At 43.5% G+C, this 21538-nt stretch overlaps 2 protein-coding genes across 2 annotated transcripts in view; both read right to left on the reverse strand.

Annotated features, from left to right (window-relative positions):
* Positions 1-21538, reverse strand: part of LOC146965670 (uncharacterized) — a 310932-nt gene that overhangs the window by 254590 nt on the left and 34804 nt on the right. The gene's annotated exons all lie outside the window — the stretch shown is intronic.
* LOC146965676 (protein NLRC3-like) lies at positions 9492-18138 on the reverse strand. Its single transcript, XM_085766369.1, has 5 exons — positions 18111-18138; positions 15208-16462; positions 14834-15094; positions 9609-9782; positions 9492-9495 (listed from the first exon to the last, which is right to left on the reverse strand). Exons 1-5 carry the CDS (start codon positions 18136-18138, stop codon positions 9492-9494), a joined length of 1722 nt encoding a protein of 573 aa, XP_085622495.1.

Here is a 21538-nt window from a genome sequence, read left to right on the forward strand (position 1 = left end):
CAGACTTTGATGATGATGATGATGATGTGATGACACAGTCGGCTGCACCAATCGCTGTACGACCAGGGTCCAATACAAACACACTAAGAAACCTTGATGATGGTCTGTGACGAAGGGCACAACGCAACAACTCAGACCAGATCTGATCTGACTGCACCAGACTGTTCAGGTTCTGCTCAGGTATCTAGTAGAAACTAAACCAGGTGACTTCAGACTCCCCATCAAACATTAACCAGTGTAAATGTCAATGTGTTGTTGTTAGGGATACATTACTTTTTTTTTTTTTGGCTGGTTTATATCTGTTTTTAATAATCTACCTTTAACTAAAGATATTTTCACTCTGTTCCTGTTGTAAAGTCGACGTCGTTACATCAGGGAACTTAAATCCATATCGCTGGTGTCAGGATTCCTCCTGTTACAATCAATCAATATATAGATTGTTAATCTTTAAAACCATGACGTCATGGTATAAAACCAGAGACGAGGCTCAGCTACTAACCTGCACACCGTGGTTTAAAGACTTCTTCATCTGCACAGACAAACACATGTTGTATATTATAGTAGAATATATAAATATAAATATAAATATCAGAGTGAAGGGCAGAGGCAGGTTAGACAGACGGACTAACTGTACTGTAACTACTACTTTTTGCTCAGTAGGGGGCAGTGTTTTGTTTCTTCTTCTTCCTGTTACACTATGCTCTGGTCATTATTATTAGAGAGCGATGCTGGACATAAGAGTTGCTGAATTATTACAAAGCTAAAGGGTGTTTGTGTTGTTTTTTCTCATGTGTGCAATAAGAGCAGTGTAAGTGTTATTTCTGAAATGCAGCTGAGCAAGTGTGAAAACCCACTGTCACTAACAATACCAACAATGTGATGTATTTGTTGTATATAAATACACAAACAGAGACGATGTGACAGGAAACCTGTTGATGATACAAGACTGAGACAGTGACGATGTTTAGACTGTGATAGAGAATCAAATCCATGCCAGATTTAATCTGGTCGCTGGTTTGAAACATTGATAAATACAAATCTTCAAGCTGTTGTTATTGATGCTGCTTTTAGCTGATGTATTATTATTATTATTATTATGGTTATTATAAGAGTTGTGATTGGTTGATCTCAAACAGGAAGTAGCAGCAGCTGCAGTGTCTGACCTCTGCAGCTCAAAGAAGTAAAGAAATAGTTTTTATTCTTCTGTTTTTTGAGCTGGAGTCAAAGTGAAGAGTTTTTACTTGAATCTCTCAGCTGTTTAATAGATACAGTGCCTCCTCCTGGCCTCCTGGCAGCGTATTTATCTTCATTTCTAAACGTTATTCTCATTTTATCATATTTATGACTTAGTTCAAGTGTAAATATCGGTTTTGAGACGATCACACAAGAAAGAACTATATTCACTGCTTTTAAAGAGAACGGTTCTAATCTGAGTTTCATGTGGGGAGTGTTTGTGATGATGATGATGGTGATGATGATGATGATGATGATGATGATGATGATGATGATGATGTGTTGAATGTGAGATGGCTCCAGAGATGTACCGACTGCATGATTTATAAACTATTTTTTCTACAAAAATTAAAATATATATTATATATGATTGATGTTTTTGTCTGTGTGTGTTTATTTATCTGTGATCTGTAGAGATAGATCATCTGACCCCCCTCCCCCCTCCCTACCTGACAGCACAGAAATAGGTTCATCATGTGAGTGGTAAGAATAGACCTGTGGTTTGTAAATGTCTCTGCTGCCAGTGGGCTCAGTTCAAGGCCTCAGTCCTCTCTGACCTTTGACCTGCTTTATGAGGCAAAGACAAACATCACGGCTGTGGTCGTCTCCACAAAGCCAGGGAGAAGAACCATTAGAAACACTATAAATAATATTATGTAAGTTTAGTTTTAGGGTTAGGGGTTAGGGTTAAGATAAGATCATCCTTTATTTGTCCCACAGTGGAGGGGATTTACAAGGTTGCAGCAGCAGACAACAGTAAAGGAAGTATATCACAGATAATAAAGAGCAACAGCAATAAAAAGAAAGCAGTATTTGTAATAGAGTATGATTAATGAATAATAACAATTAGAAAAAAGGGTAGTAACACTTTACAATAAGGTTACCTTAATTAACGCTAGTTAGTACATTACTAAGCATTTATATATAAACTAATGTGTTAAGTAATGCTGAGTAATGCATACATAATGATAAATAATTATATTATTCAACTTTTAATTTATTAACTAACTTTGAGTAGTAAACATTAATTAACTGCTTATTAATAGGCTACATTAATTAATGTGTTTCCTAACCCTAAGTAATACATAATAATGATTGTTAATATATCTGTAAACAGTTAATTAATGCTTAATAATGTACTAACTAACGTTAATTAAGGGAACCTTATTGTAAAGTGTTACCAAAAGGGTTACCTACACCTAAATTTGGACTTTAAGATACGATAAGAATTACTTTATTAACCCCAAAGGAAAGTTCATTTATGGAGGTTTAGTCACTTTCTTTATATATTAGGCTAAATAAAACGCTACTTTTCTAATTTTTCCAGTGTTTTTTTTTTTTTTTGATAGTAAGCTTGTATGATGTTATGAATATACCTGCAGTAGCTTTAACTGTGGGCAGGACCAACAGAAAAAACTTTTGTTTTTATTAGACACTTTTAAAAATGCCACTGAAACAATCCAACTGTTATTCCCACTACAGGTAATTAGCATAAATGATGACAGTCCAGGAAATAAAGTCAAACAGTTTTATTTTTATGATGTAGCTAAATGAAAGACGCTAGCGTTCAGAGTTTTACTGGGGAAACGTTGGCCAATACATGTAATGAAATGATTTTGCCCAAAAATACAACATCATTTAAAGTTACCTGACACGAAATGTGAACTGCAAATCCAGGAGTCGTTGCCAGGAGCCCAGCCGTTTCTCCGGATTGCAGTGATCCATCTTGGTCTCTTTTCTGGTGCTTTAGGTAGCCGCCCGACATGAGAAATTGTTCCGCGACACAGGAAGAGCAGTGAACTGAGACACTGGGAGCTTCTGCTACAAACAAGCTTAAAACATACTTATTTAATTTTTTTGGGAACAATTTCTCATGTCGGGGCTTCAATACAAGAGGGACATTACATAAGAGCAGCATGGAGGTATTTGGATGTTTTTTGGTGTGTCTTTTTGGACGAAGAAAGTTGGTATCCATTCACAACCATTATATGGATAAATACTGCTGCGCCGACCCCCCGTAACTCAGAGAAGGCACGGAGGACTCTGAAACTTCTCCCAGAAATTTGAATTTTGGGTGAACTATCCCTTTAACAACTAGAGGAAAAACAACTGATAAACATTCTACAGAGTAAAAGTCACACATTGGCAGCAGTGAACAATTTTCAGAATAAGACGTTTGAGACATTTTAGTCAAAACTTGATGAATGAATTAAAATCTGCCAGGAAATGAATCTGAAAATAAATCCAGTAATAAATGTCGACATGTAAATGTTTGTTTATTAATTCATTTATTTACTGGTTCTTTATTAAATCACGTTGTTGTTTATTTCACATCAGATTATTTACATTCATGGATTAAATCAGTTGGTTTTTTAAACTCTTCTCAGTGATTCTCATAAACTTCGTCTTGTTTTTCAGGTCCCAGTGATTTTTCTGTTGCCATGACGCTGATGAGTTCATTATTAAACTGTGTTCATCTCTGTCCTGTGAAGACGACGTGAGTGAGAGACAGAGACAGACGTGTAGAGACTGAACTGTCTGTTCAACAGAGAGAAGGTTTCTGTGACAGGAGGAGACTCTGCTTCACTCAACACAGACTCACTGAGGAATCAGGATAGAGTCTAAACCCAGGATAGAGAGGTTGAGTGAAGGTGGTGTTGAAGGTGTAGAGGTGGATCAGTGAGTCAGAGGAGACTCTGTAGAAGGACAGAGAGCCAGCAGGACAGTCCACATACACTGCTACTCTGTTAGAGACAGAGGAGGAGGAGTAGGAGGAGGAGGAGGAGGAGGAGGAGGAGGAGGAGGAGGAGGAGGAGGAGGTGATAGGTGTCTCTCTGCTATTGTGATAGACTCTGTAACCACCATCATAGCAGAACAGACTCCAGGACTGATCGTTCCATCCAAACACACAGTCTCTACTGCCTCCTTTCCTGCTGATTCCTCTGTAACTCACTGATATAGAAACCCATCCTCTCCTCTCGACCTCCCAGTAGCAGCGACCAGTCAGACCAGTTGAACACAGCAGCTGATACCACCGGTCAAATCTGTCTGGATGATCAGGATATGACTGATCCTCCTCTACACATGTCGCCTTCCTGTTGTTGTCAGACAGTTTGATCTCTCTGTTCACTGTGTTTGTGTCGATTGTGAGTGGACAGGAATCTGATGGAGAGAACAAGACACAGCTGCAGTTATTGATCATTGATCAGTTATTGACAGTTTGATGAAGACTCATGAGGTCAGTGATGTGACAGTGTGAAGATGGTTGAATGTGCTGCTTTGTTTCCAGTAGGGATGCACATTTTGAATTTCTTTTCTGACCGATAACCGACGCTCGTTAACCGATTATTAACCGTTAAGATTAAGACGGTTCAATTTTTTTTTTTTGCCATTAAAGTGACAGTTAAACATTTTGGCAAATTGGCCCATCACCATAATCCCTATAGTCATAGCAGTAGATTCGTTACCATTAATTGTCGGTGCAAGCTATTTTTAGAACGGCGGAGCAGAGCCGTGAGCTGCTCAGAGCTACGCTACGGAGGCTCATTATGGGATTTCTTGGTTTCCCTCATCATCAAACTCATCAAATACACAACCCAACAACTCCACAACGCTCTGGTGGACAAGTTGTGAGCTGCACATTCACCACGCTATGAGATAATAACACAACGTTACCAGACAGAGTTGTTTTAGAGGGAAATTCAGAGACTGTTGATGAAAAACTGTCCCTGAAGGCAACGTGCATCAGTGGTTTTACATGAATTTCCCTCTAAAACAACTCTGTGTGGTAACGTTGTGTTATTATCTCATAGCGTGGTGAATGTGCAGCTCACAACTTGTCCACCAGAGCGTTGTGGAGTTGTTGGATTGTGTATTTGATGAGTTTGATGAGGGAAAACAAGAAATCCCATAATGAGCCTCCGTAGCGTAGCTCTGAGCAGCTCACGGCTCTGCTCCGCCGTTCTAAAAACAGCTTGCACCGACAATTAATGGTAACGAATACTGCTGCTATGACTATAGGGATTATGGCAATGGGCCAATTTGCCAAAATGTTGAACTATCCCTTTACATACACACGTGTGCTGTGACAGCTGATCAGTGCCACATCCACTCTGGTCTGTCTCAGCTGATCTCTCATATGGAGGTTAGATCGTCCAGTGTAGAACTGTTTTAGTTACAAAGTGCAGCCAAACACCAGACTGAAGGAGCAGCAGAGCTCCTCTGTGGAGCTGCAGGAGAGCTGCATCAGCCTCCTCTTTTATTTAGTTTTTTCATTGTTTTCAGCGCCGTTGTTACAGGTGATGCACATCTATGTCTGTGTAGCTACATTTATGGTCTGATCTTCCTTCACGGGGGCTGCTGCACATACTGTCAGTCCTCCTGTGGAACTTTTTACTGCGAAATATGACTGAAGGCACGTGGAAATCTGCACGTGTCGACACGCCCCCATGAGTTGACGACAAGGAGCTAATAAATTAATAACTGATAGTATTAATCGGTCAAAGTTCTTGTTATCGGTTAACGGTTAAACGGTTCAACATGTGCATCCCTCGTTTCCATGAATCAAAGTAAAAACAGACTTACACTTCCTCAGACCTGGTGTCAACCATGGGACTCCAGCAGGCTCCACCCTGAAAGGAGGAGGGGGGTCAGAGCAGCACCTTCTCTGTCAGCATGCACACATGGACATTACATGGCTCTCACACACACACTGTTTTATCACTGTGTTCACATGGAGGCTGGTATGTCTGGATGAACACTGAGCACAGAGAAGAAGGAGCTGGAGTCTTTATCTAGTGATGATACAGAGCAGGAGGAGACCAGGAGGAAACACTTCATCATGTCTTTTCTCCATCTGATGTCACTGCAGTGTGAGACACACACTTTCACTCTCTGACTCTCAAGCTGCACAAACACACGTCACAGCAAAGAAGATGGAGACACAACAGGTGGAGCTGACCAGCCCAGATATCCCACAATGCACCAGGAAAGAAGAAGAGTGCAGCTGTGAACAGTGGATGCACTGCAAAAACTCTACATCTTTCCAAGAACAGTTGTCGTATTTCTTGTCAAAATGTCTTATTTCTAGTCAAAACTAATCTCTTTCCACTTTAAATAAGACTCATCACCTAAAAATGAACTTGTTTTTAGATAATTTTCACTTGTTTCAAATAAATTTTCACTTGAAATAAGTAGAAAAATCTGCCAGTGAAAGCAAGTTTTTTGTGCTTGTAATAAGAAAGAAAAACTTGCTCCACTGTCAGATTTTTCTACTTATTTAAAGTGGAAAATTTGCTTGAAAAAATAAAAAAGTGTCTAAAAACAAGCTACTTTTTAAATGTGATGAGTCTTATTTTAAGTATAATTAGATTTATTTAGACTAGAAATGACATTTTGATTAGAAATAAGACACATATTCTTGGTAAGATTTTGAATTTTTGCAGTGTGGTTTCAGTGTTTGATGAGGAAGGAAACACACAACACGTTTGTTAGAGCCAGAGACGTTCTAATATGAGGAGACAGACCACTCTGCCCGTTTTGAATGGGGAAAGCTGCGACGCCAAAGATGGCGCATGTCCCGCCCCTTTTCACCAGCAGCCAATCACCTGCGTTGCCAGAGCTGAACTAGGCCAATCATGTTGTTGCACCAGCGCATGCGCACAAGTAGATTTACGACAGACAAACCTACCTGGTGGCAACAACAACACGGCTTTAGCACCGTGTGTACTGTATGTGGTCAGGTTGAACATTTACTCTAAGGTTTTCGGAGAAGTGCAGAGCCACCGGCGACCGGGAGCGGCTCCTCATCCTGGAGGAAAGCTGTTACATTTACCCGCGGAGTTTTAGAGGTTTCCTGCCGGCTTGTTAATTTGGCAGCCACATTGGTTGGTCTTAATGAAAAGTGAAGCTTCAGGTGTGTGCTGCTGAACGAAAGAGCTACCTCGGGGCTACGTATACAGAATTCACCACATTCACATCAATAAGTGTTTTACAATGAACCGATCAGTCCACCTTTTCTTTAATTTAACTTTTGAATGTATAGTTTTGTTCGTTTCATTTTTTAACCTAACATTCAAACTGGGCCCCTTCCCCTGGGGGCGTTAGCCTCCTGTCCATGATAGCAGCAGCAGCAGCAGCAGCAGCAGTCCACTCCAAAAAAAAAAAAAACACACACAGTCCGGGTGAAGCACTGGAGCCGTGGACCGATAGACACCGTCACCATTAATAACGAGAGCCTATTGTTTTATTGTACCGAGTACGAGAGGCTTGTTGTGAGCTGAGAAGCTGCTGTTAGCGGCGGATGCTAACCGAAGCTAGCGGCGGGTGCTAACCGCTACCGCTAGTCGAAGTTAGCATCGAGCTAGCACAGCGCACATGCTTTTTGATAGCATCCGAGACAGCTAACGTTAGTGGGGATCGGGGGAGCGGGTGGGGGGGGGGAGCAGACACAGTCACCACACACAGAACTAGGAGCCCATAGGTGATGATTAAGACGGATTTCATGAAAGTCTAGCGTTTATTTTTGGGCAAAAATCTCCAGACTCCTGCCGATATGTCTCCAGGTAGAGCAGGGCAGACCGGTGTAGGTGGTGTAGGTATGCTCGGGCTGCTGCTAGATCACGGACTCAGCCGTTACAGCCGTACAGTGACGGCGGTGTCGTAAATCCGCGCGCATGCGCAGTGGAGTTGTTCCCTGTGGAAAATAGCGTTTTAAACATCATTTCCACGGTAAAGTCTATGTTTTTTTGTGTTTATTTGCATCCCATGTCACTGACGAGCATGCATATATGTTTTTTTCTGTCCTGCGATAACGTTAAAGAGTGGGTTTGGCCATGGTCCCATTCAATTAGATAGGCGTCTGGTCTTCTTGGGCTTTTCGAAGCGTCGCCAATATGGCCGCCGAGTGGCCTGACTTGCCTAGAAGGGCTTTGTTAGAGCTCAGTGAAACACACAGTGAGTTTAGTGAGAAACACTGAGTGTGAACACAGCTTGTGTTTGTTTGAAGAAAACTCCCCAGGAAGCTGAAGAATGAGGCTGTGAGCAGGTTTTCACAGGAGCCACAGCAGCAGTGAGTGGATGAAGGAGCTCTAATAGAAACCATCTGATCACAGTGACAGGACGGATCAGGATCTCATGATCAATGACTCTGTTCTTCTCTGCTCTTCACACAGATCAGCTGCAACACACTGACTCACTGAGATCAGTCACATCATGTGGAATAAAGCAGCCGTCCTCAGGACCAGTCCTGAGCTCCATCAAACCTGTCCACACATTTTGACTGGACTTGAAGTCAGAGTCCAGAGGAAGCAGAGAAACTGTAGAGCAGAGAGAAGCAGGCTCAGCTCAGAGCACATGGACTCAGACAGGAAGTGAAGCTCCAGCTGCTGGAGACTTTCATTAAGGAGCCACTTTGTGGCTTCATCTGATCTGGAGTCAGCACACACACAGTCTGAAAACAGCTGTTTGACCACACACACATTCAGCCACAAACACTGATTATTACACTGTTCACTACACTCACTGTCTTCTGATTGACAGCTCCAGGCCTCTGGACAGTGAGGACATCTGGATGTCACACTGTGATTGACTGTCTCCTCAACACAACAACACATCTCATCAGGACAAGATCAGGATCTCAGAGAGACTGAGCTGATTATTGATCATCAATATCTGACCAGACAGAGACCTGATGGTGCCGCCTGGTTTCTGTCTCTTATTTCCTCCTTGGTTGGAGACGCTGGGAGACGAATGTCTCTGAGCAGTGGACATGCTTTGATTCTTGTTGCTGTGTTGTTGTTAGTGTGTCCACACTCAACAGGTGTCTACAGTCTCTGGGACTGTTCAGGTCAAACACTCTGTTGGTTCAGGAGCAGTTCAACCAGCTGCAGCTGAAATGTTTCCTGATACACTCTGAAATAAAGTCTGATCCAAACATCTGGAGAGACTCAGAGCACAGCTGCCAACAGCTGCTTTCATCACTGACATCTCTTCTCCTGAATATGACACAGTGAGTCATCATGAGACACTGAAGTCATCATGAGGAGAAACTCCTGATCCCAGTAGTTCATCACTGTGACTGATGAAAGCTGCACAGCTCATGTTTGAAACACTCTGAGATTTTGGCTTCAGTATAAACTGTGTTGGGACGAGTCAAACTGTGACAGAGGATGTCAGTGGAGTGGGCAGAGCTTCACTGTTGCCTACACCACCTCTGGATATGGTCTGAGTGATGGGATATGGTGTCATCAATGTATGGATCACCTGAGACAGATATTAATACCAGGTGTGACCAGGTGTGAACGGGGCCATAGAAAATGTTCCAGCTCCTCCTCCTCTATCAGACAGTGTGTGTGGCTGCAGCAGCCTCTCCATACCTGAGAGAGTCCAGTCTCCAGTCTGGGTCCTCCAGTCCAGCAGACAGCAGCTTCACTCCTGAGGCTCCTGGATGGTTGTAGCTCAGGTCCAGCTCTCTCAGATGGGAGGGGTTGGAGCTCAGAGCTGAGGCCAGAGAAGCACAGCCTTCCTCTGTGACCAGACATCCTGACAGACTGAACACACACAACAACACACAGGAACCCTCTGTCGACACCTGCTGCTGTGTTCAAGTGGCATCAGATAAACAGCTGGATGGATCCTCACCTGAGAGTCTCCAGTCTACAGTGTGGACTCTCCAGTCCACCAGACAGCAGCTTCACTCCTGAGTCCTGCAGGTTGTTGTTACTCAGGTCCAGAGTCTCCAGTCTACAGTGTGGACTCTCCAGTCCACCAGACAGCAGCTTCACTCCTGAGTCCTGCAGGTTGTTGTTACTCAGGTCCAGGTGTCTCAGTCTAGAGGATTGGGAGTTGAGGACTGAGGACAGAGCTTCACAGCTTCTCTCTGAGAGGTTATAGCCGCTCAGTCTGAAGAGGAATTCAAGGAAATACACTCACATACTCAATATGAAGGAAATAACAGGTTAGAATCATAAATACACAACTTTTCAACACAAACTCATACTGGAGACCTTAAAGTGAATCACCAAAACTGTGGATGTGTTAATTAAGTTAAAGAAAAATAACTTAATTTATCTTTATTGTTTGTTTGATGTCATAATGTGTAATGTTCCTTTATTATTTCATTGTACAGAACAAATCATCCACTACCTACACCAGCCATCATCTATATGTTTTCTCCAAACAATAAAATATTGGAACAGATTCCTGGAATCAGTGTTTTAATGTTCACACCACATCAGATGTTCAGTGAGCCACCACCACCACATGCAGTTTAGTTTCTTCAGTCAGTGTTTGTGTAAGTTCACAGTTAAAAACAACTCCTTATAAGTTCAGTTCATACAGATGAAAATGAACTAATTCATGTTCATTTATTTTGTTCATTTAAATAAATTATCAGCTTTTGTTTTTCAGTAGAAGCTCCTTCTACCTCCATCACCAGCCTCTACTCACTGCCACTAACAAACTCTATGAATTAATGAACCTGAAGAATCACAGACATGAGTTACATTTACAACTAAAAAACAAAATGTTGAGATTGAGAAAATATTTTACCACATAAACATTGAGTCATGTTCTGCTGAAAGTGAAAGACCAGAGGTCTCACGCCCTGTTTTAACCGTAGATGGTCAATGCAAACCACCACATGAATGCGATCTGCATATAAATGAGCCTGAAGTGCCCTTGTTCTGTCGGTGTTTTGTGAATTGGCTGCAGGTGTGAAAGTGACAACATGACGTGTTGCTGCAGCTGTTAACGGCGTCAGCGGCTCAGAGCGCACGCGGTGTTGTTTTGGTGCACTGCCCTCTCACATGCTGGACCCGGTTCGGCACATGGTTACAACAATGACAACAGTTCTAATCTGAAACGAGTTATTAACCATCATCATGGTCTCCCTCTCCCTCCTTTCTCCTCCAGCGGTGCCGTGGTGCAGAATTACATACGCACGGGGCTCACCGCTGTATTATTTACAGTAATTAGACCGATCGATACCACTTTGAATAATTAGCAGAATCAGTTACATTCTGAGGAATAATCAAACATGACACTTCTCTTGATAACAAGAAAACAGAATGTAACAATCGTGCGAGCGATTACTGCATTTTTTCCCCCAGGCTTTGAGATTTAATTGACTCTTGATCATACGTTCACTGTATCATACAGTAACATATAGCCTAGTTATTTACACCATGTATTTATTCCGCGCCGTCCTCTCCTCCTCCTGCGCTCTGGGAGTGGACAATATGACGGAGAGATGGTGGTGATTAAATATAGAGAAGGAATTTTGATTTTGAATTTTCAGTTAGATTCTAAGAAGATGTTTCTGAAACACCAGTCCTAAATAACGCTGTTGAATTAAATCACCGTGGCAACATGGATCTAACGCATACGGGTTGAAATTAAATGTGTGACGGCCGATAATAAAAACATAATCGTTCTTCTCACTCATCATTTCCTGAGTCTGACTTCAGTTCACCACCACACCGTCTGTGTCGCCAATTCCCCTTTTCCTCCAAACCATGCGTACGCATGGCTCAGAGTTTGCTTAGGGCTGCGCACATTCTCCCGTCAAGTTTGTTTTTTATAGATCACAACCTTGGCGTGGAAAGTCACGTACGCCACTTTCAGGCCCCGTTTTGTGCATACGCAACGGTTATAAATGAGACCCCTTGGGCCTCATTTATCAAAGAGGGTGTAAAACTGCTACTAAATATTTGCGCACGGCGAAAAGACGAAAATGGCGTACACCCTAAATATTTACACCTTTTTCAGATCAATCAAACAGTGCGTACGCACAACTCTCCGCAATAAATCACACCAGACCCAAGAATGGTGCACACGTGAACACACCTCTTACTCCGCCCCCGGAACGCCTATATACAACTATATATGGTCAGCACGTGCATATTTAATTAGCCGTGTGCTCTCTGTGGCGCAGCAACAAGTGACAACAAAGTGACAATGGAGACAACGGACGGAGTACGGGGAAAAGAAGCGGAACTTCTCCGCTTCTCCGAGAGCAGATACACGGGCAATAACTCAGTCAGAAAAATGATCTTGCACTTTAATAAGCTACAATATAAACAAAAACCTACCAAATCTCAACAAAAGGGAGCAGAAAGAAGAATAGGCTAATCTTATGTAATCTGCCCCTTTATCCCAGAAAATCTTGTTTTTTTTTGTTGTTTTTTTTTAACCTAGATGTTAAAACAATCTAGGAAGCAGGACGATAGTTACCATTACTTTGAACGCCTTTCCACCTACACAGTTACAGCTCTACTGGACTCGGTTTAGGTCATTTTCCATTACAGCTGAGTCCTTCACAGTTCCTCCTCAGAGCCGCGTTGTCTCACTCTTTATTCTCTCCTCTCATCTCCAAACTCACGTGCACCTCGTTAACTCAGGTGACAGAATAATAACAGTCTAGGCTGCAGATCAGTTTGCGCTGCTGCCGGTGTGTTTTTAAACTTGGATGGTTTGATCCTTGTCGGACGTCACATAGCCTAATCAAAAAAGCAAAATCCACAATCCGCTCTGTTTATCAATTAACATAGAGCCTAGTGTTATTATAGAGCGGGTTGGATTGCCAGCATCAACGGTTCAACGGTCCACCACTACCACAATTACTTAAAAAAATCCTACTGTGCTCTTCTAAATGTACTCCGCTCCTCTCTCCCACTCACACTGCAGTTCTCTGACTCAGCAACGGTGTCGCCAATTCCTCCTGTTCCTCAAAACAGGCGTAAATCACGGTACGCCAGGGTCAAAATGCCAGGGTCACTTTTTCCCGTCAGGTTTTGGCTTGATAGATCCCAAATTTGGCGGAGAAAAGTGCGTACTAGTGCTGCACGATTAATGTAATCGCAATCGCAATCGCGATGTCACGCCGTGCGATTACGTAATCGCACGAAAGAGTGCGATTGGCGATTTAAAGTCTACATAAATGTGCGACTGCGTGAGCCTGTAAACGGGACTTTAACTCCTGTAGTGTGTGGAGCAGAGCCGCTAATGTGTGCAGCATAGCAGACTCCGTCAGTAGTCATGTGACCAGCAGGTCTGATCACGTGACTACCCAGCTGGCAGACAGCGCTCCGTGTGCTGCAGGACCGTCTCCCCGTGATTACAGCAGGTGTGGAGCTTCAGCGTCACGGAGCGAACTGTGTTTTCCTCCGCAACATGTGCAGTGCGTTTAAAAAACGAGGAGGTAGCCTATATGCCTGTTGGGGCGAACGACCACAAAGCTCCGGTGTTTGGTTTTCTTTTAAAGGTGTACAGAAATGGCCGTTTGTCCTGTTTGTTGCGCCGAGTTGTCACGAGCTGCAACACGAGTTTACCCGAGTAAGGAAAAAGAATTTGATTGGTCATTATCGAGCGGGCGGGATATTCAAAGCTTGGGGCGAGACCGAGCTCCCTGTGTGTGTGCGTGTCTCAGACGTTTGAATGACGGATTACGGATCCAATAGCAGTGGCTGGCGAATCGTGTACAGGCTGACGTATAATCCGTGCGCCTGCATTATCCAATGCGGAAAAAAAAATACACACTTTCATCCCGGATTTACTCAAAAATAGAATTTTGCACAAAGTTTGACCTACATCGTCTGAAAGATGAGTTATTACACTAATTTTATGACCCAGAGTGGGCTCAAATTCAATTTTCTTTTCTGTACACCTTTAACTGTCTTTTTTATTTATTTTTTATTTTTATTTTACGGTAACAGCCACACTCATTTGCCGTCTCCTCTCGTCTCCTTCGTTGTGTGTGTGTGTGCGCGCGCACATGCGTGCGTGTCTGTCTCTGTGTTACCTGTGTACCTGTGTGCTGTGAGAGGAGGGAGGGGGGAGAAAGGCATTGTAATAAATGATGGCATCGCAGTAGACTATGAAACTGCACAAAAAGTTACCTATTTTTATTTAATACAAAGATACTGTAAGGAAACACTTATTATTTGAGAAATACACTCCTAAAATAGGGTTATTTCCTGTGCTGTGCTTGATAAGCAAGCAAATAGACTACTTACAACATTAATTTACAATATCGTAATCGCAATCGCAAATCGCAATATTTTCCACCATAATCGCAATCGCACATTTTTATCAAATCGTGCAGCACTAGTGCGTACGCACAAAACGGGGGGAAAAGGGTGTAAAAAAAGGTGTATCCACAATGATAAATGAGGCCCCTGGTGTAGTGAAGGTAAACTGTATGTGGAAATATCCAGGGGCTTTTTTCTTTTTTCACTTGTTTGTTCATCAAACTGCATCAAACACTCAAACAAGCTGTCTTCAGCAGTAGTAGATGTGTCTGTACCTTCTGACATACTATTGATGCTGGGCCGTCTCCATGGAGACGTGATGTAAAACTATCAGAAAACCTGAGCAGTGTTCACTTTGGTGACAGTGAATGCTGCTCAGGTTCATCATTTATTAACTGATTCATTCAGTTCAGCGTTCACTAAAAATATGAACATGTCCAATAAAGCACAGCCTTCCTCTGTGATCAGACATCCTGACAGACTGAACACACACAACAACACACAGGAACCCTCTGTCAACACCTGCTGCTGTGTTCAAGTGGCATCAGATAAACAGCTGGATGGATCCTCACCTGAGAGTCTCCAGTCTACAGTGTGGACTCTCCAGTCCAGCAGACAGCAGCTTCACTCCTGAGTCCTGCAGGTTGTTGTTACTCAGGTCCAGAGTCTCCAGTCTACAGTGTGGACTTTCCAGTCCACCAGACAGCAGCTTCACTCCTGAGTCCTGCAGGTTGTTGTTACTCAGGTCCAGGTGTCTCAGACTAGAGGACTGGGAGCTGAGGACTGAGGACAGAGCTTCACAGCTTCTCTCTGAGAGGTTACAGCTGCTCAGTCTGAAGAGATGATAATGAGGAATTAAAGAAGAAAGGAGTTTATTATCTGTTCTGTTGAAAGACCGAAGTGTTTGTATGTAATGATGAATAAATCAAACTATCTCTACATTTACAGAGCTTTGTTGGAGGCTTTGACCACTGGCAGCAGCCTCAGAAGAGCCTCCTCTGAAGCGGAGTATTTCTTCAGGTCAAACTCGTCCAGATCTTCTTCTGATGACAGTAAGATGAAGACCAGAGCCGACCACTGAGCAGGAGACAGTTGATCTGTGGAGAGACTTCCTGATCTCAGGCACAGTTGGATCCCCTCCACTAGAGAACGATCATTCAGTTCATTCAGACAGTGGAACAGGTTGATGCTTTTCTCTGCAGAGGGAGTCTCTTCAATCTTCTCCTTGATGTACTGGACTGTTTCCTGATTGGACTGTGAGTCACTTCCTGTCTGTGTCATCAGACCTCGTAGGAGATTCTGATTGGTCTCCAGTGAAAGACCCAGGAGGAAGCGGAGGAACAAGTCCAGGTGTCCATTTGGACTCTGTAAGGCCTCGTCCACAGCGCTCTGGTAGAAGTTTGTCTCTGCAGATTTGACTCCTGTTGTTTCAGTCTTCTTGGAGGTTGTTTGTTGTTGTGACATCAGGTTGAGTCCAGAGTTGATGAAGGTCAGATGGACATGAAGAGCAGCCAGAAACTCCTGAACACTCAGATGGACGAAGCAGAACACCTTGTCCTGGTACAGGCCGCTCTCCTCTTTAAAGATCTGTGTGAACACTCCTGAGTACACTGAGGCTGCTCTGATATCGATGCCACACTCTGTCAGGTCTGATTCATAGAAGATCAGGTTTCCTTTCTGCAGCTGCTCAAAAGCCAGTTTTCCCAGAGACTCGATCATCTTCCTGCTCTCTGGACTCCAGTGTGGATCTGTCTCAGCTCCTCCATCATACTTGACCTTCTTCAGTTTTAGATGAACCACCAGGAAGTGGATGTACATCTCAGTCAGGGTCTTGGGCAGCTCTCCTCTCCTTCTGGTCTTCAACATACTGAGCAGCCCTCCTCTCCTTCTGGTCTTCAACAGCTTCTCCAGAACTGTAGCAGTGATCCAGCAGAAGACTGGGATGTGGCACATGATGTGGAGGCTTCGTGAGGTCTTGATGTGGGAGATGATCTTTCTGGCCTGCTCCTCATCTGTGACCCTCTTCCTGAAGTACTCCTCCTTCTGTGGGTCAGTGAACCCTCTGACCTCTGTCACCATGTCAACAAACTGAGGAGGGATCTGATTGGCTGCTGCAGGTCGTGTGGTTATCCAGAGGCGAGCAGAGGGAAGCAGGTTCCCCCTGATGAGGTTGGTCAGCAGCACGTTGACTGAGGTGGACTCTGTCACATCAGTCAGGGTCTCAGTGTTGTGGAAGTCCAGAGGAAGTCGACACTCGTCCAGACCGTCAAAGATGAAGACGACCTGGAACTGATCAAACCTGCTGATTCCTGCTTCTTTGGTTTCAGAGAAGAAGTGATGAACAAGTTCCACCAAGCTGAACTTTCTCTCTTTCAGCACATTCAGCTCTCTGAAGGTGAAGGGAAATGTGAAGTGTATGTCCTGGTTGGTTTTGTCTTCAGCCCAGTCCAGAGTGAACTTCTGCGTTAAGACTGTTTTCCCAATGCCAGCCACTCCCTTTGTCATCACTCTTCTGATTGGTCGGTCTCTTCCAGGTGGGGCTTTAAAGATGTCTTCTTGTCTGATGGTTGTTTCTGGTCTGTCTGGTTTCCTGGACGCTGTTTCAATCTGTCTGACCTCATGTTCATCATTAACCCCTCCAGCCCCTCCCTCTGTGATGTAGAGCTCTGTGTAGATCTGGTTCAGAAGGGTTTGGTGTCCTGCTTTAGCGATGCCCTCAAACACACACTGGAACTTCTTCCTCAGGGCAGATTTGAGTTTACGTCCACAAACTGGAGCAAAATATTCAGAATGAAAACACAAGAAATTAGATCAATAAGAGAATATAACATTTTAATTCTTCTAAATAATGACTATGTGAACATGTTTCCCTCCATTTGTTGATGTCAGTGAACGTCTCATTTGTCCATCATGTTGAATCTTTAGAGAAATCCTCTTACCGCTCTGCAGACGCTCAGCCAGCTCCTCCTGCTTCATCCTCCTCAGGAAGTTCACTGTGATCTTCACTAATGCCTCTCTGCTGCTCCTCCTCTGCTCTTCGTCCTCACCATCCAACACCTCCTCATCCTCCCGCTGACTCCCTGAGCATTCTGGGTAATCTGGACTCAGAGCCTTGAGGATCTTCTTCAGCTCGTTCTTGACAAAAGTGACCATGTTCTCCTCCAGCAGCTGGAACAGAAACTCTATGAGTGACAGCATCAAACTAAAACCATGGAGCCAAACATCAGATCCATGTTGGACAGACTGACAATCCACTGGTGTCAAAGTGCAGCATGGAGATGATGGTGAACACAACAGATGTGACAGCAGCTGTTGGACATGTCCTCACCATAAATATGGAGTCCAGGTGTGTTTGATGCTGCTGGGCAGACTGACCACTGGGAACCTCTGAGCTCTCCTGGTCCACTCTGTGGAGGAATCAGTGTCAAGTCCACATCAGGACAGAGAGATAATACAAGATGGACTTTATATGTCCCCTGAGGACGTTCACAACAGACAGAGACACTTTCCAACAACACGTCGTACAAACTGGTTCTTTTCTACAATAACCTGAGTCTGACTGTCAGTTACAGCTTACATCTGATCAGCTGATCCACGTCCTCCTTTAAAGTTAATGATCCGTTCATTTGACCAGTTGCTCTTTAAAGACAGACAGCTGGGTTCAGGAGAGTCTGGTCTCTGCTGCTGGATCCTGAAACAACAACACAACTCATGTTTGACAGTTTTAGTGTAGGAGCCAATATTATGTTAAAGAAAGTTGAGAGTTTTACTGTAGATTATAGCGTGTTTTATATTAGTTTGGTTGTGTTATCACATTACTGCCTTTTATTGCATAGAGGTAAAATTTACCACAGCACCTGAAGTAGGCGCTGCTCATGCATGCGCATGCGCATTGTTTTGTTTTGAAGAACTTGTAAAAAGTACAAGACGTGGATTAGCAGAGTAATAGGTACAGGGAAAAAAGTTGTGAAAGCCAAGAGAAGCTTGGAATGGTGTGTATTAATGGATACTGGATTCTGCAACGACAAATAAAACAACGAAACTACGACCTGACTCTCCGGTGGTTTGTGAGTAGGCTAATTAAGGAACACAAGACAGTAACATACGAGTCGAGCCAACTGTACCTGCCTACTGCTAATAAATCGAGTGGCTTTGGAATTAAAATCTACGTTTGCCACTACATCAAGTCAAAAAACCTCTGTCTGACATCGACCCGGATCACGTCGCGTCGCGGACACGGCCCATCCAGGAATTAGACGGCGCCCGACAGGATTATATTGCGGCGGGGGACAACGCTGTGGGAATAAATAAGGCTCTGATCGGACAGCTGGGCGAAGGTAACCGGGATAAGCCTGATAACCATCCCCGTGTTAAAGCTGAGTGGTTACCTTGTTGTTCCTGTCGCTGGATTTCATCACGTCATTGAAACATTGTAACAAACGGCAATGGCGGAGCTGCAAAGTTGTGACGATGAGGAACGTACATTGATCGAAGACGATGAGGAATGTGCAGTTACCGAAGATGACCACAAGAGGGCAGTCATGCCCACAGAAAAAGGTATTGAGGAGAAACTGCATCAGTATATCACTGCAAGAAGATCCAAATTAAGGCAGTTAACTACAAAATCAAACCAAATAGAACGCTTCATGGAAGATGACAATAACATGACATATATTGAACAAAAGGAAATGAGGAGTTATTACAAGTTGTATGAGGAATTCATTGAAGCCAACGAGTCAGTGAAACTTTACCTGAGAGGGGAAGAACGTGAGGATGACCAAACCTACTGGCTTGAGCCCAAAATGTCCACTTGCCTAGACTTCATAAAAAGAGCTGAGAGGTGGATTGATGAAGTAAAACTTCATAAAGACTTGGCTGAGACAAGTGGAAATTACATAACTCCAATGGACAGTGTTTCAAATGTGTCTGCAAAACAAAAATCTGGCAAGTTTTCCAAACATGGCAGTCAAGCAAGTTCATCAGCATCTTCAGCTACTACAATACGCCTGAAAGAGGCAGCAAATAGAGCAGCACTTGTTGCAAAGGCAACAGCATTAAAGGAAAAGCAAGCACTTGTACTGAAAGAAGCTCAGCTAAAGATGGACAAAGAACAACTAGAGATTGACACAGAGCTGGCAGCTTCTGCTGCACGACTCAAAATATACGCAGATTACGAATCACCTCAGCATCAGCGTGGTGCCACCGCATCATCATATTCAGTTCAGCAGGACTACAATGATGGTCAAAACAGGCATGATACATCACCACCTAGACAGAAATACAGAGACAGGCCAGTGATGTCAATAAATCCACCAGCAACAAAACCAAAGGTACGTGTTCATCAGAGACCAAGTTCTACACATGCAGCTGATCCACGACAGCACAATGACGACACAACTGAGTTGTACAGAGTGATGAAACGTCAAACTGATATTACAGAGTTGCTTGTAAAAAACCAACGGTTGTCATGCTTACCAAAAAGAGACATTCCTTTCTTCCATGGTGATCCACTTGAATTTAGATCCTTCATAAAGGCATTTGATCATGCTATTGATTCCAGAACAGACAATGATGCAGACAAGCTGTACTTTTTGGAGCAATACACAAGGGGTGAACCACGAGACTTGGTAAAGAGCTGCCAGCATATGCCAGCAAGTCGTGGATATGATCAAGCATTGAGACTCTTGCAAGAACATTATGGAAATGAAGTCAAAATAGTTTCTGCGTTAATGGAAAAGGCATTTAAGTGGCCTAAAATCAAGTCAGAAGACGGCAAAGCACTCAGAGCTTTCTCATTATTTCTTCTGAGCTGTCGCAACACTATGGATGATGTTGAATTCATGGATGAGCTAGACAACCCAACTAATATGAGGGTTGTGGCATCAAAGTTGCCATACAAGCTCATGGAAAAGTGGCGTGCCCAGGCATACGAGATACAGGAGCAGCGTGGAAGAAGAGCCAAGTTCGCTGATCTTGTAAAGTTTGTGGACAAGCAAGCTAAAGTCACCACAGATCCACTGTTTGGCAACCTGCTGGAGGGAACAGCAGATGACAAGAAGGACAAAGGAAAGTTTGACATCAAGCGACGCACAAAACCAGAAGGAAAAAAGGGAAGTAGTTTTGTCATTAATGCTACTCCAGTTAAAATTGAGGAATTTGCTACGCAAAAGACAAAAGCTGAAACGACATGCCCCAACAGTGCCTTCAGTAAACCATGTTTGTTCTGCGAAAGTCATCACACTCTGGAGGAGTGTCAAAAGATAGTAGGCAGTCCACATAAGGAAAAAATTGACTTCCTCAGGAAAGCAGGACTATGCTTTGGATGCTTAACTAAAGGACATGTGAGTAAAGACTGTAAGAAAAGGATGACATGTAGTGTTTGTGCTTTGAAACATCCTACTATGTTACATTTTGCAAAACAAGAGAGTTCCATCACTTCACAAGTAGCCGAGGCAAAAGTGCAGGATGGCACAGCCACAAGCTCAGCAGCTTCAAGCGTGTCGGTGGCTGCCAGTGTCGAAACAAGTGCGTATACTGGGGCTGGGGACGACTGCATTCTCTCAATTGTACCAGTGCAGGTGAAGGCAAAGAAAGGCAGCAAAGTAGTGGAGACCTACGCCTTTATGGATCCAGGTAGCTCTGCAACATTTTGCACCAACACACTTGCCAGACAGTTGAACCTACAAGGCAGACGTACTGAACTGGAGCTGAAAACCATGAGCCCTAAGCATCAAGTGGAAAGCTATCTGCTCACAGATCTGGAAGTCAGTGGGATTGACAGTAACAACTTCATTGACTTACCCAAAGTATATACACAGAAAAGCATCCCGGTGTCAAGAGAAAACATTCCAACACAGGAAGATATAGAAAAATGGTCATATCTTAGCGAGGTCAGAATACCCAGCATTAATGCAGATGTTGGACTTCTCATCGGGAGCAATGTGCACAAAGCATTAGAGCCATGGCATGTGATCAACAGTAAGGGCAATGGGCCATATGCCGTCAGAACTGCTCTTGGATGGACAGTCAATGGTCCACTGAGAGATCACACAAACACTGACTTAGAAAATGGTGGACATTCACAAGCTACAGTAAACCGCATATCAGTGGAGAATGTAGAGCAGCTTTTGTTACAGCAGTACAATCATGATTTTCCAGAACGTCTGTGTGATGAAAAGGTGGAAATGTCACAGGAGGATCAACAGTTTATGAGCTGTGTGACAGACTCTACTTACCACGCTGACGGTCATTATGTCATTGGTCTACCAAAGAAGAAG

This window comes from Trachurus japonicus, chromosome 21 (genome assembly GCF_045865225.1).
Source record: "Trachurus japonicus isolate A0001 chromosome 21, Traja_1.0".
In the NCBI taxonomy this organism is placed as follows: domain Eukaryota; kingdom Metazoa; phylum Chordata; class Actinopteri; order Carangiformes; family Carangidae; genus Trachurus; species Trachurus japonicus.